The 15,336-nt window shown below is 36.3% G+C and overlaps 2 protein-coding genes across 3 annotated transcripts in view; both read left to right on the forward strand.

The window, feature by feature from the left end:
- Nucleotides 1–15,336, forward strand: part of LOC113038752 (mitotic-spindle organizing protein 2) — a 1,160,083-nt gene that overhangs the window by 934,989 nt on the left and 209,758 nt on the right. The gene's annotated exons all lie outside the window — the stretch shown is intronic.
- LOC113038712 (transmembrane protein 132C-like) overlaps nucleotides 1–15,336 on the forward strand; it is a 120,090-nt gene that overhangs the window by 67,569 nt on the left and 37,185 nt on the right. Inside the window, exon 4 of the mRNA XM_026196332.1 lies at nucleotides 5,497–5,640. Coding sequence (XP_026052117.1) covers nucleotides 5,497–5,640 — 144 coding nt within the window. The remainder of the gene's footprint in view (nucleotides 1–5,496; nucleotides 5,641–15,336) is intronic.

The raw sequence follows: 15,336 nt of genomic DNA on the forward strand, positions 1-15,336 counted from the left end.
ATCAATCCTGATATACTGAGAATGAATACTGAGATGCATAATATTACATTGCATTTCTGGTTGCTTTCTGATTGGTCATTCATGGTATTCTGTGTAATGTGATATTTCTTTAATGTCTGCCCACATAATGCCATAATGGGTCAATCAGAATCATATATATACCAACACTTCAATTGACAAATATGTATGTAAGTAAGAAAAAAAAAAAAAGGTGTTCCAAAAGACTTTGATGTTAACTTTGTAGTAGGGCTGCCTCAACTAAAGATTTTTCTTGTCACTTAGCAGTCGTTAATTTGAAGTGATTAGTCGACTAATCGCATGTTCATGTTAATAAACCATATTATTCATAATAATGAGCCTTTAATTGTGCCCCGGCTGAAGAAATGATAATGCATGTTTCAGGGGGAAAAAAAACTGCAAGAAGTTTACCTTAACATTATAATAATAAAAAAAATTTTAACATGCCAAAATTCATAGGGACCAAGATGGCAGAAAGCCCAACCTCTTTGCTTTCATTATTTTACAAAAGCACAATGTTTTGTTGTTATTGTGAGTGTAAAAAAATAAAAGTAAACCTTTCACAGATTTTAAAGATGTATTATTTTAAGTTAAACGCAAATTATCGCAACAGCACCACCAATGGTTAGTCGACATTAAGGAGCAGCCCTACTTGCCTACTGTACCTAAGTAAGGAGGCAGTATGATCGTTTTATATCGCATTTACACAACAGTTCAATAAAAAGGTAATTTGAGTAATTTGCATTTTAGACACAATACTGTTCCTTTGTCTCGTTTTACTCTAATAATGGAAATGTTTATGTTAAGCTACTGTACATCAGGGCCGTTGTGCATCTTTGAGCCACACTCATGTACTGAATGATTCATTGTTTTTGAACAGATTGTTCAGTAACTTATTCACAAAGGCAGAACTTGAACTTGTTTTTTTACATATATTGGTTGAATGAACGATTCAAGACTAACTCGACTAACTCGACATGAAGTCGGTAACTTACAGTAATAAATTACAGAATGCATCAGCATTTGTAAACAAATTAGTTAAATGGTTTCAATGACTCACTCAAACTTGGTCAATTACAATATTTTGAATCGGGTGAAAAAGTTAAATGACTCACTCATAACTCACCTACTGGCATAATAATGCAACTTGTAAAAAGAGTAACTGAAAAACGGCAAGCACTAATGCACTGATTGTATAGTACTGATCCCTCTCTCTCTCTCTCTCCACTATCAGATATTCCTTCACCATTCTTAGTGGGCAACAGGAAGGATAAAACAATAACACTTTAACAATTCTTTGATGTAATTCAGCCGGGTCAATATAGATCATGGACATCTGCAGGGGAAGTTCAGGCCAGTTGTTTCAGCCTGTACACAGGAGTAGCACACAGTGCTCGCTCCAACAACTGTCACGGAATGTGATTTGTGTCGAATGCCGGAATCATCCGAGCATGTGCATCCCTCACTTTTATAATGTCAGAGAATCGGGGGAATTTACTCATGTTATTTTGGAGAACTGCCACAGGGTTGACAGACTGTCAGGATTTCGACGGATCTACTCTATCTGATATTACAATCCATCTCCCTTCGTCCTCCGCTTCCTGCCTCTCCAGCCATCTCGCCAGTGCCGACACTCCTATCACATTGGTAAATACTACTTTAATTGATACTCAGGTTGTTTTAGAATTAATGAGTTGGCACCCATGTGCTGATGTGAGGGAAAAGAAAATCTCTCTTTAAATTGCTTTGCAGCCTTTATTGCTCTTCAGAAATCATATTAGCCAAACCAATCTCATTTAAATCTTCCATTCCCTAATTAACCCTAAATGCTTTCTCATGCTGCTTGCAACTGCACTTTTTGTAGATTTTTAGATGAACTGTTAGATATATGTGTCCCTGTTTAGAGTATATTGGATTTTTGTTTGATCAATCAGAAAACAGTTAAACTGAGAATAAAAATCATCTTCATTATGTAAATGCAAAGTATAACATGAACAGATCAGATAGGACACAAAGGGCTAAATTGACTAAACAGCCTCTTCTGCATAACATTTCTGAGCAAACACCTGCGTCTTAATCATTAACCACCCGCAATCCAGTTTAACCAGACACAGTCTGCTTTGGATTACTGCTGCTTACATATATGAATTAAGTCATTGGATGAATTCCAATTGGCATTTTTTGCACTTTTGAAGGGAAGGGGATATTTTTAAAAGGGCCACTTGCCAAATTTAGACCATTTCCGGTTATGATAGAACAGCTACTTGAACATAACTGTATTTACAACCCTGTATTTATTTGATTAAACGTATGTGAAAAAATATTACAATTGTGTCTTAAAATGCTGATTTAATGCTAAAGATACATTTCTTATGAATATTCAAAACAGCTGAGCTATTACACTTTTTATGGGACTGAATGTGAAATGTCAAAAGAAAAACATTTATTTCAAACTGAAAAAATCGCACATCAGAGGCATCATAAAATAGGCTGCTTTTGCTCAAATCATGCATAAAAAAGGTATTTTTAAGCTAGTTCAGTTAATGTGTATTCAGCAGTAGAAAATCTGATGACGCATCTATTTAAATGGCTATTGCGTAGAAAAATCTGAACAGTAATGTGTAATTCATAGTGAATTTGAATGTATTTATCCAGAGTGAAGCAAGTCTTTTCATAGAAGCATCCTTTTATGCTTCGACCAAAGAAATGACAAAAAAAAGGCCATTAATAACGTTGCTTTTATAGATGCATATGTGTGTTTCTAAGCAAGTTAAAAAAAGTAGCTATGACCTAAACACTGCATGATGTTCAGAATAAACCCACAGTGATAGAACCGCTTCACAGTATAAGTCACCAGGGTCACCAGGAAATGTATAAATGTTCTGTTACAAATAATGTTAGTAGCTGCAATATGTGAAAAGATACTGAGAATATTGAAGGTACATGTGCTTCAGACTCTCGCATAATGTATTCAAGGTAGCATTCAGTTCTGTGCAGTATTCAACACTACAAGCAGACTACAAACTAAATGTTTCGGAAGTGGTGTATTTCTAAAAGTAGTCACTGTCAATTGAGGCACAGAGTGACCTTTAAATATCAAGCTAAAGGCGTGAAAATGTTGTATTTTTATTTATTTATTATTATTTTAAAGTATGTGTGATATCCTTGATTGGTAGTAAACATGAGTCACGTTTATAAAAAAAAAAATCAACTTGACTGCAAGCTTACTTTAAAGTGTGCTTTAAAAAGAATGAGATAACCAAGAAAGTCAGTGGTTTATTTTTTTCTCATGTTGTTTATTCAAACTATCCTCCAAGTGCATTCTAAGCATTTTTCTATGCAGGCAATTTTGTTGCCACCAGTGGAGCTTTTATAGCAGCACATGGTATGCTGTCCTGAATTGTGTTTGGATTAGTGTATTATTGCTACACTTGGATTTATGTGCCATTAGTTAGTTTATTCTAGATTCGAATGTGGAGGAAAAAACTTCAAAGCAAAACAATCGTCGGGACTGTTTCTAATTGCATTCGGTCTGGGTCTTAGCGATAAAATCAATTCCATTATTTCTGCATTTGAATTCAGCATCCTGCCTTTGATTGGCTGAATGCAGGTGCTGGATGTTTAGAGCAATGTGGGACCTGCACAAGGAAGAATGCATTTTGCCATTTCTTCACCAGGTGTTCACCAAATATGTTTTTTACTCACTCTTATGTTGTTTCAAACCTGTATGACCCTTTTTTCTTTCATGAAACAAAAATAGAAGATATTTGAAAAATATACTGACCAGTCTCTTTTACATAATAAATGATAACTGGGGTTGCTTCAAAATGACAACCCTTACAAAAAATAAGTTTATTCAAGTGTGCTATTAGTATACTAAAAGGAAAGTATACTTTCCGTTTACTTTTTATGTGCTCCTCATAAATATCCTTAAAATTAAATTTATATATATTCTAAATATATTTGAGCTACACTCCTAGAATCCGTGTTTTCATTATTACACAGTAGAGGGTGTTAGAACATATCTTCTGTACAGAATTTCCAAAAAAACACAAGTGAAAAAAAATAAACACCAAATACTAACACATGTAACATGATCATCTGACATGAAACAGCATCAAAACTGTAAAATGACAGATGAAGGGGTAATAATTACAGTCAAGCTTTGGGGTGTTGATCGACTCCATCTACTTTTTGATTATCATTCTGAATCCAATACAGCTTTTTGTTCAAAATGTAAAAAAAAAAAAAAAAGTGTTTAAAAAAATAATGCATGAAGCTTGAATAAAATATTTTTGTTTACAAGCAGATACCCTGTTCTTCCTTTGGATGTTTTGTATGTTCAGATATTCGTGTAACAAAATATATACACATTAAAACCTAAATAGGGACATAGTAATATACTTAAAGTATGATGGAAAGTTCACTTAAAGAAAACTTATGAGTATACTTGCAGTATAAATCTACTAGACTAGTAGTTTACTGAGACTATACTTCAAAGTGTTTAATTAGTAAACTACCAGTGTACCTATAAGTTCACTTTTAGTATAATTGCAGTACAAATTACAAACATAGAGATAAACTAGTAATGTACTCAAAGTTTGCTACTGTTATACTTAAAAGTATACTTTTATATACTAGAATTTGTGCCAATTTAGTCCCAAGGAGTATTGAAACAGTACACTTATAACTATACTATTAGAACACTGATATTTGTATACTTGCTAAATAAAGTATACTTAAAAATATACTTCAACTTTTCTTAGAACTTTACTTTTCAGTAATTCGGTTGATTTGGTCCACAGTGATTTGCTCATGATTTTTTCTGTGCTCCAAGTCACAAAGTGCAGCCAAACAAAGCTATCAAAGTACTTCAGAAGATTTTCAATATAGCTCCCAATTTGTATGGACTGTCATTATAATACTTGTGTATGATACTTTTGTGTCCTTTTAGAATTTTGATATCTGCAGTCCCCATTCATTGAAATTGTAGTCGACAAGTAAATTACTCAAAATTTCACCTTTTGTAGTCCATTAGAGTGAATATGTTTGTGTATGTGTGTGTTATTGTGTTAGTTATTGTGTCAGTGTTAATCAATTTAATAGACTTAAAAAAATTATAAACAGAGTTCTTTTGTAACTTGCAGTTATGATTATACGTGAAGAAAGCTGAACACAATGACTGATAATCCTTTAACTGATTTAGAGGTTATACAAGAACGTCTGTACCCTCAATTGTATTGCATTAGCTGTTGGTTAGTCTCTCGTTGTCCGTTAATGCATGAGGTAAACAACTGCAATCCGTTCACAAACACAAAACACTTTTTGTTAATCTTTCATTTTCCATGAGGAGTGTCTTGGAAAAAGCAAACGCCAGCTGTTGTTTATTTTTTAAATAAAAGTATTATGATGATCTTTAATTTTTCTTTTAATAAAAAATAAAACACTACATAATGAATGGTAATTTGTTTCCAACAGGGTCAAGTTGAAGGATGGTGTGGCATTTTTGGGAGCGAGGGCCAGCAACCCTGTTCAGTGGACAGTTAGTCAAGACGTCAGGAGTGAGGGACACAGAGTCGTCACGCTGCACTGTCGCAGGAAGGAAGCCAACTTCGGAAAAAGGTCAGTAACAATTCTGTCTAATCTATTAACGCTTTTATTAAACGTGCCATGGAATGCATTGATGTAATATTTTAAATTGTTCTCTGATATCTACATAGAAGGTATGTGGCTTAGCCAAGGGCAAAAAATCTCCAGAAACAGTTTGACATGTTCATTTACAACCCTAGGATTTGTCCCTAGAATGAAATGGTCTGGTTTTACCTTATTTGGAAGGGTCATGAATAATAATGTTGAGCTCTGCTCTGACTGGCTGTTTTACAGTGCAGCTCATTTCAGAAGCTCACACAGCAGGAAGGAAACACAGGGAAATGTATATTTCAATAACATCTCTCACATTTATATAGTTGGGTAATTATACTGTATATAAAATGCGGACATCAGGCAGCCACTATTAATATGTGGTGCATTGAAACATGCTTTTGAATGCAGGATCGCTTTTTACTTTCACTTTCAAGATTTGCGATGCTCTGTGTAAACTACAGTGGCAGTCCTTACCACACATTTTACAAGATAATGTGCAGTGGTACTCAGGATCTGTAAATCATTTGCCAGCATCCTCAGTTATCTCTCCTTATTCGATTTATGTGGTAAGTGAAATCTTACGTACTGTAATGTAACAGGACATAGGCGGGTATATGCAAATGTTGTGGGCGTAACTAATAGTGATCCCAACTGTAACATCACAGTCTGTGTATGTTCTGATTCGACTGTTTTTCAGCTGTCTTTTGCATGCACAAGATTTACATAAGAAAGAGGAATCAATGGTGTTTGAGGCTCACAGTATGTCATTTCTATATACAGAACTGTTTTTATTCAACTATGCCCAGGTAAATACAGTTTTCATTCTATGGCACCTTTAACAAAGGAGAATTCTAAATCTAGAGACTATTGATATGAAAAGCATTATCATCAGAAGGCTGCTGGTTACTTGAATGTCCAAGAAGTTCAAAGTTTATGATTGAAGCTTAAGGCAAAATACACTGCAAACCAAAAAGTTTTTTCCTCACTTGCTTGCAACTGAATTCTCTTTGTAAGGTTTTGGCCAACAAACGCATGCACATATACAGTGACCTGCACCATACAGCCCTTTGGCCTTTAGCCCCTTAAATATAAGCATCTCTGACTAATGACTATTCTTCTCAACTCTTCTGCTTGTTTCATATACAGGCCCTCTGGCACCGACAGCTTGTTTTTTTCAGAGTACAGCAGTACTTCAAATGGTTTCAAACATGCAACTTTTCCTGTAACAAGCTACCTTAACTTTATAGCTACTTTAATCTACTAGTAGCTTTGTAGTTACTTCTTGTTGCATGTGTTTTTTAGTTGTTTTTTTGGTCATTTGTATTCATGTGATTAATCCGTTTAATCCTACCGGTCACTATAGTGACTGTAAAAAAGGTTTTCATTTATAAAGCTCTAAAAACCACACTGACTGATGTGTTAGTGTACATCCTGCAAATATGGAAAAAATAAAGGGTCTCATTTAAATATGTGCAGTTCCACGTGATTGGTGCAAATTGTCACATGACCAGAGCAGTTTACTTCCTGTTTGCACCTTGAGAACACCATGGCTGCATTAAAGCTCCAAAACTGAAGGCTAGTAAAGTGTCTTAACATAAATATATGACAAAGATGTTTGGTACACTTGATCTTTAGGGTGTCAAGTATAAATATATGCATTCACATCTATTTCGTTTTGTTGAGTGTGGTCATAGAATGAGTAAACGTGTGACGTGAGTAAACAATAGTGATCAGTGGGATAACAGTGAACTTAGATATACAATATAAATCTAATTGCAGTTGCTAGTGAAAATGACAATAAAGTGTTTCAGTGACAAAATATTGCACTCAATTAAAAATTACAATGTTACATAAAATTCAATAAATAAATCTCAGTGTTCCTATCAATGTTGCAAAGTTTTTTTATGCATAATAGTAACCCTAGAATGTGATCAAACAGTTTAAAATAAGCTATCTAGATATCTAACCATTTTTATGACTACAGAAAATGTGTTATTTCAGTACACACATTATCCCACTGGTTACATAAAACACATTTTTTTCACACACTTTTACAAAATAATTTCCAAAAATAATTATTGATTATTATATATTGATTATATATAGTTTCTAATGACACATCAATTGGATATTTTCATGTCTGGGAAAAATTTGGAATTTAATGGGTTAATTTGAGCCATTTATTGGTACTGAAGTGCTGTTCATACTACTTTATGTAATTTAGGGTGTTTCATCAGTTTATTTAGTGTAAATGTATCTGCTTAAAGAGAAAGCTCAACCACAACTGAAAATGATGTCATCAATTACTCTCCCTCATGTTGTTTCAGACCCACAGGATTTTTGTTCATCTTTGTGAGCAATGCATCGTGAGGAACAGATGAACATTGCTTAACACACACACAGAGCACATCAAATATGGTAAACTGAAGCTCAAACGTGCATCTTTGACACACAAAAACTGATGAAGTGTTATTTTTTGGTGCCTTAAGCAAGTACAATTCCGCTTCTTTTTGCCATATTTCCGCTTCTGTTTACCACTCGTGTACTGTATGCACACGAGTAGATCAGTGTTTATTGATGTTGGGAATAAAAGCCTAAATTAAATATGTTCACCATATAAAGTGATCACATCTCTTCCGAAGATTTTAATTAAAGCCATCAATTCATATGGATTTGTTTTACTTTATGCAAGTTTTAGTGTAATGGACTTTCAATGGATGGACAGAAATGTCTCAGGTTTCTTTAAATATATGAATGACTGTAAATGAAGAATTTTGGGTGAACTGACCCATTAGGTTTAGTCCCTTGCTGTAGTTTTAACTCGGACAGAAAATAGAGATGCAAAGCTAAATTAATATATAATGGAATAGTTTATATATATTCTTTCCCAGTGCTAATATTGAACCTAGATCTTTAGTTTGTTTGGTGGTTTTAGATTTTTCTGTTATGCATATTCATATTCTTGGTTCAGATTTTCAACCAGTTTTTTTTTTCTCATTTCGAAAATGGTGTTAGATTACATTTTCTGTCTGAAAATTATTATATTATACTCACTCTGCATTTCTGCACTCCGAGAGATTAGAAGGCATTGACTGGCAGCTGTGCTCTCAGCCCTTATAGGTCCCTCACCTCTTTCAGCACCTCTCTTTGGTGCCATTTGCATATGTAAATGAATCTCACAAACCCGCCCCATTCCAACCCCTGATTAAAAAAAGAAACTCTGTTTTCTGTGCCCAAATGCGACAGGGATATAAAACATCTATGTTATTTAAATCTGAATCATCTCGCTTTGCTTTTTTGCTATCAGACTGCAAATACATTACTTTCAGATGTGTCAGTTCATATAATGGCCACACAGTGTGGGGTGGCAAGCGGTATCGACAGAGCTCTGAGCTTTCATGCACTCATTTTCAGCCTAAAGAGAAAAATGATGAACATTAACAGAATTTTCTTTCCTCGCCTGTAGAGTTTTATATAAATCATATTCCAATAACGTACAGTTATTTGATTATGCTCGCTCATTGAAATTCCTATTCCACCTAATGTGTGGGTGTTTGAAGAAGATATTCTTGTTACTCTGACATGCTTTACCTAATTGTAATTTTTGTCTCGGGCAACTGAAAAAATTGCATTTTGGGTTTACAGGGGCTTTTAAAGTTTTATGATTTGTGCACAAGGGAGCTGTAGTTTAAAACTGCTTCAAAAGCACTTACCAAAATCCATTTGACCGTTGGTAATCTGAAAATATATCCACCAAAATTGAAATAAAACTTACTTCCCTGCAGAAAAACTGTCAAAATATTCCTTTAAACCGGCACCTTTACTTAAGAGTTTCTGGGTAAAGATATTCTCCCTGGGTTTCAAACCCCAGAATTTACTGGTTTACTGAGAATATGGGAGGTAAGGTGTCTTTCCCTGCGTTTCTCATCTGTTCTTTTACTTTAGAGGTCAGGAGATGATGGTGAGAATGGTGCTAGCTCCAGTCCACAGGGAGAAGATTGGAAATTAGTTATTATACATCCTCTTTGATTTCTCATGCTCTCCACTACATTACTAATGAGTCCTTACACATTATACATTTTTCACACTGACAAAGGTTGATTTTATAATTTTTCTGCATAATGTGTGCCTGAACTAATGTCTCCTCTACAGAGTTAGAGAGTTGCTCCGTTCTTAATCCAAGTGAGCTGCCTTGTTGTCTATATCTACAAAGGCATACCTTTTAAGTCAGCTTTTTAAATAAAATGTAACCTTATACATGTATGTGACTAATTTAAAATGCTCTCCATAGCCCGGAACTCAGTAAAACATGGTCAGTGTGTGCATTAAGCACAGAAGAAACATGACTCTCAAATGACTACAATGTGTACATTAGCATTTTGCTAAGCTAATACTGTGAAAACTAATAGCACAGCTGCTGAAAAAATCCAGCCTTTGATGGTTGGCTCGTCTTAACTGGTTTAAGAAGAACAGCTAAAAGCAGCAACCTGCTTATTATTATACATTGGATACTATAATCCATTTTAGTACAATTTTGATGATTTCAAGAGCTGTTTAATATAGTTGAATTATGTCAGTACAGCACAGAACACTGTCATTTTATAGGGACTACAAAATGTTGTCTTGGCAGCTCACTGCTATAGTTTGGAAGAAAGTAAATGTATTCAAATTTTAAATATACAGTATTAAAAGTGTTTTATATTTATTTGTTTAGCAGGTGATTTTGTTTGAAGTGATTTACAAATGAGAAACATCAATATTGGTTATGGTTTGACTCCAAATAAGTTTTTCAGAACTGGAGTTTAAAATGACTTCACTGTTCTACAATTTAATTCGAATTTAAAGTTCTTGTTACGATTTAGTCCATTTGTAAGAATTTGCAGTCAGTTTCTGTGTAGGTGATAATTGAAGTAAACCAGTATTTTGGGCTGCTTAATTAAAGCACTACAGGACAAATGGTAGAATTAGCCATTTTGCATTTGAAGGCTTGCCGTGCCGGTGCATGACAAACTACCAAAGCCTCTGATGACTCAGTTGAGAGCAATTATACTGGAGCGTGTCTCAGATAAAGATGTGAAGTTGATAGTCGTCTGAAGCTGAAAATGATTAAGAAGAAAGCAGAAGAAAGAAATGATGTCAGTTTCTTCAGGGAATATTACAAGTCCTCAAGATGTCTCTGTCAGGCAAAGCAGCACTGCAGTGTTTGAATGTGTACATTGTCAAATCAAAGTAGAGAAGCTACAGATCTGAGCCGTTATGGCTGCACTTGCTGTATTCTTGCTTTCTTTAACCTTCATGTTCTGCTGATGATTTGCATGCTTTTTATGATTGTGGTGCCAGAGACTCCAGCGTGTATCAGTTATTTTTAAAAGTCCACCTATAGATAAGATAGATATGAAACCCCTACTGAAATTATTATAACAACAAACAAATAATAAAAAGCATAGGCCTAAATCAGTTTCCTGGTCTCTCTCTACCTGATTAGTATGATCTGATTTGCAGGTTTTAGAGGAATTTTGGTTAGGCTAGTTTTACAACAGCTTGACCAGGCTTAAACTATCTTGTTCCAATAAACCAGTTTGTTTAACCAGTTAATTATTATTTTTTTCTACTTGCACATCTTCTGTCTCTCCACTCAGCTTGACTGAGGAGGATTTTTTTTTCATATTCCTCTCAAACGGTGTGTGAAATGAGAGGATCAGTTACTCCTGGAAGGAGCAGATGTGCTTCCGATGAATTCCTCATGCAGAATCCGCAGCCCTGCCCTATTCAGAAAGTAAAAAGCTGTACTCACCCTACAAGAACGATACGGCAAAACTCAACCAAATGTCTTTATAAATGGCCTTCTTTGCCAGTGAAGAATGTGTCAAATTTTGTAAGCCAGAGTACTTTGTTTCTGGTGCAGAATTTCAGTTCGCAGGATCATGTTTCCATGGGTAAAGAGGCTGTAATTGGGCCTTGAGTGTCGTGTCTGGCCGCGTTGCTCGCTGTTTTGTGCTGGTATTGATTTAGCAGTGGGAACGCCACTTATCGAGGTGCTTGAAGCGGCACAGCAAGCCGTCTAATCCTGGGGTTGGGACTCTGCTCAATGGGGCAGGCTATAATCCCCCATACCATCAGTGGCGCGGAGAGCCAGGGATGATTCCCAGCATAAAAACGAACACGATACTCTTTCATCAACTTATTTATTATTTTCATTGGAGCACCACAGCGGGGATTAGATTGAGCCATCTTGTCTTTTGTTTTGAGTTTGTCCTTTCTTCTCTCAGCCTGCCTCTGGATCGATGAAGAGGTGGAGTCTCAGGTGAACAGACAGATGCTCCCTGCTCTCACTCTCTCTTTCTTTCCTTGTCGGATGCACTACGCTCTCATCAAAGCATGGTTGACAGTCCAGGCCTGTTTTAATGTCTGTTCCTGCACAACTTTTAATGATTTCTCCTTTGTTTTTTATAAAAGCTGTGGAAGAAAGCTATACGTTAGCAGTCCCATTAATCTCAGCGACAGTTGCTCGGCTGCTGCTGAGATAAATATGAGATTATTCATATGTGCTAATGTTAAGAAGTTTGGGATCGGTAAGATTTTTTCATGTTCATGAAATGTTTCTCTCATATTCTCACCAAAGCTACATTTATTTGATAATAAACATTAAACAGTAATATTTGGAATTGTTATTACAGTTTACAACATCTCTATTTGAATATTCCAATTCATCAGTACTTCTTCTGCTGGATCTGTCTGCTGCTTTTGACAGATCCTCTCATCACTGGGCATCACAGGGATTCCACTTCGCTGGTTTGAATCCTATATCACTGGTAGGTCTTTCAGGGTGGCGTGAGGAGGGGAGGTATCCAAAGCACATCATCTGGTCACTGGGGTTCCTCAGGGATCAGTTCTTGGACTCCTCCTCTTCTCCATATACACTACATCATTGGGTCCCATCATATAGGCACGTGGCTTCTCCTGCCATCGCTATGCTGATGACACAGCTCTATCTCTCATTTCAACCAGATGAACCAACGGTAGCTGCACAGATCTCAGGCTGCCTGGCGGACATCTCGGCATGGATGAAAGAACCTGTCTTCCCTGCCACTCCAACTCTACAGCATGATTTCACCATCCAGCTAGGTTCTTCTACAATTACCCCATCAACTTCGTCAGAAATCTTTTGGTGTAATCTTTGATGACCAGCTGACCATCAAAGGCCACATTGCAAAGACTGCTCGATCTTGCAGGTTTGCATTGCACAACATCAGAAAGAACAGGCCCTTCTTGTCCAGTCCCTTGTCATTTCTAGGCTGGACTACTGCAATGCTCTTCTGGCTGGACTTCCATCAAGCACAATCAAACCAAATGATTTAGAATGTAGCGGTATGACTGGTCTTCAATGAGCTCAAAAGATCCCATGTAATCTTCTCCTTGTTTTTGTTATGTTGTTGTCCTCCTTTTTCTTCTTCTTTAGGGTTTATACAACTTGCTTTCCCTCCATGCTGCAGCCAAATGCAATTGATTGCCTGTGCACTTCACTCATAGGGAAGATGTTCAACACCTTAAAAACATCAGACATAGTTTGGCTTGAATGCAAACTACACCCTTTCCCCGAGGTGTTGGATTTAAATTCGAAACATGCTTGTCAGCATCCATCTGTCAAGACGCCTGCCTCTGTTTAGATAAGAAATCTCGAACTCACTGAATTCGTGATGAGGGACAGTGAAAGAAAAACGTATGCAGGAACAAACACGCACCCATCAGCCATTCAAAAGGCAAGGGTATTTTAATGAAAGAATCAGGCTTCTTCATACAAAGCCAATCACACTAAACACTTTCTGAATAAATATAAGGCTGTGCTGTGATTTTCGCAAAGCAGCTCCTCTGCCTCTTCTCTGGCTGATTTCATTAAAGCGGTATGTCTGGACCACTTAATGGGGCCGCTGATCCAGAGTTGACCCTGATGTGACCTCGCCTCTCACCCTCTGTCTTTCTACCTCATTAATGTGCCAAGGACACAAGTGAAGTTCCTCTCTCCTCATGCGTGCACACACACAGTCTCTTATGTTGCTGGCTCTTTGACAGAAGCATCACCCCACAGGTCAGTGGACTATTGAGCTCTGTTAGTATCTGCTTGTAACAAACTCCTCTCATTGCATTGTCAGAAACCGAATCAGTCACATAAAGGGCAACAAGAACAAGTATAAATTGTTTCTGATATAGCTGCGTTTTGGTCGGAAACTAATCTGTGCTTTAGAATTAATCTTTTAGGCCCGCATGTCATTCTTGTGCACATACTTTTGAAGTCAAGTAGGTTTATTATACCTGCAGAAAGCTATTTGAGCAAAACTATTTGGAGGATTTAGTCAGAAGACTGTTTAGTTTAGATGTAATGTTACTGAGGTACTCGGTGGACTCAATCAAATGATTTGAGACACCGAAATGAATCAGAATCTCCACTACTATGGTCTGATACCCATGCAATGTCATGCTCATCTTTGATACAGTATAAAAAATGTTTAGTGCATTTTTTGTTAGTTTACAGCATGTCTCTGTTGTGCAGTTTGACATCCCTGGTGACACAGACATGTGTTTTTCTGGATTCTTGACAGTTTTAGTCTTCAGGGAAACTTCTAGCGCTTAGAGACAGCCCTGAACATTTCCCAGTACAGATTTTATCTGTGTTACCTAATATATGAGGCATTTTAAAGAGGTCATATCATGTTGAATCACATTTTTATTGATTTATGAGTTAAATAGGTCATGGAGCTACTATGACAACACTGTAGTTTTAGGAAACTCAAAATTCCCTTTTCCAGCTGCACCATTTCAATATTATATTATATTATATTATATTATATTATATTATATTATATTATATTATATTATATTATATTATATTATATTATTACAATGTTAAATTTTACATTTTAAATAAATCAATATAATAATATATTTTAAAATGTAATTTATTCTTGTGATGAAAAGCTAAATATAGCAACTATTACTCCAGTCTTCAATGTCACATAATCCTGAAGAAATCAATCTAACATGTTGATTTGTGCTCAGAAATGATTCTTAGCCATGGCATATTGGTAAACACACATACTCCAGATAAGTTTCTTCTTTATTTTCCAAATTGCCAGTGAGTGTTGTTTTTGTTTTACTCTAAAATAAAAGTTCTTTATTAGAAGAAGGATCATCACCGTTGACATTGAATTGACTGCATCCCGAAGTCCCCCAAGCGTGTCTGAAGTTGAATGCCCTTTAAGAACAGACGGGTCTTATTTCTCTCTCCCAATGGGGCCTCTGTGTGTATCTGTGTTTATGAGAGAATACAGAGACCGAGGCACTTCTACAGTAGTTGGTGTTAGTGATATGAAGTGCTGCAGGATGGTTCGGATTAAATTGCCACCCTGGATTTGTACACTAGGTCTTATCACATGAGGCCAGCCCGGCCTCACTGACAACCCTCTTTACTGTCTCCAGGCTCTCGGCTGGCAGAGCAGCAACCAACCCCGGTGTTTCTTTGCCCGATAAAGCTAGAGAGGGGCAGGCAATCTGGAGTGAGAGAGCTGGTTTAGAAACATGGATGGGAAGGAGATTTGAGATGTGGCCAACATCCCTGTGGAGAGAGGGAGAGGATAACGGCAGAGAAATCTACCGTTATCCCCCGTATCGATTAAGGTT

Source organism: Carassius auratus, chromosome 21 (genome assembly GCF_003368295.1).
Source record: "Carassius auratus strain Wakin chromosome 21, ASM336829v1, whole genome shotgun sequence".
In the NCBI taxonomy this organism is placed as follows: Eukaryota; Metazoa; Chordata; class Actinopteri; order Cypriniformes; family Cyprinidae; genus Carassius; species Carassius auratus.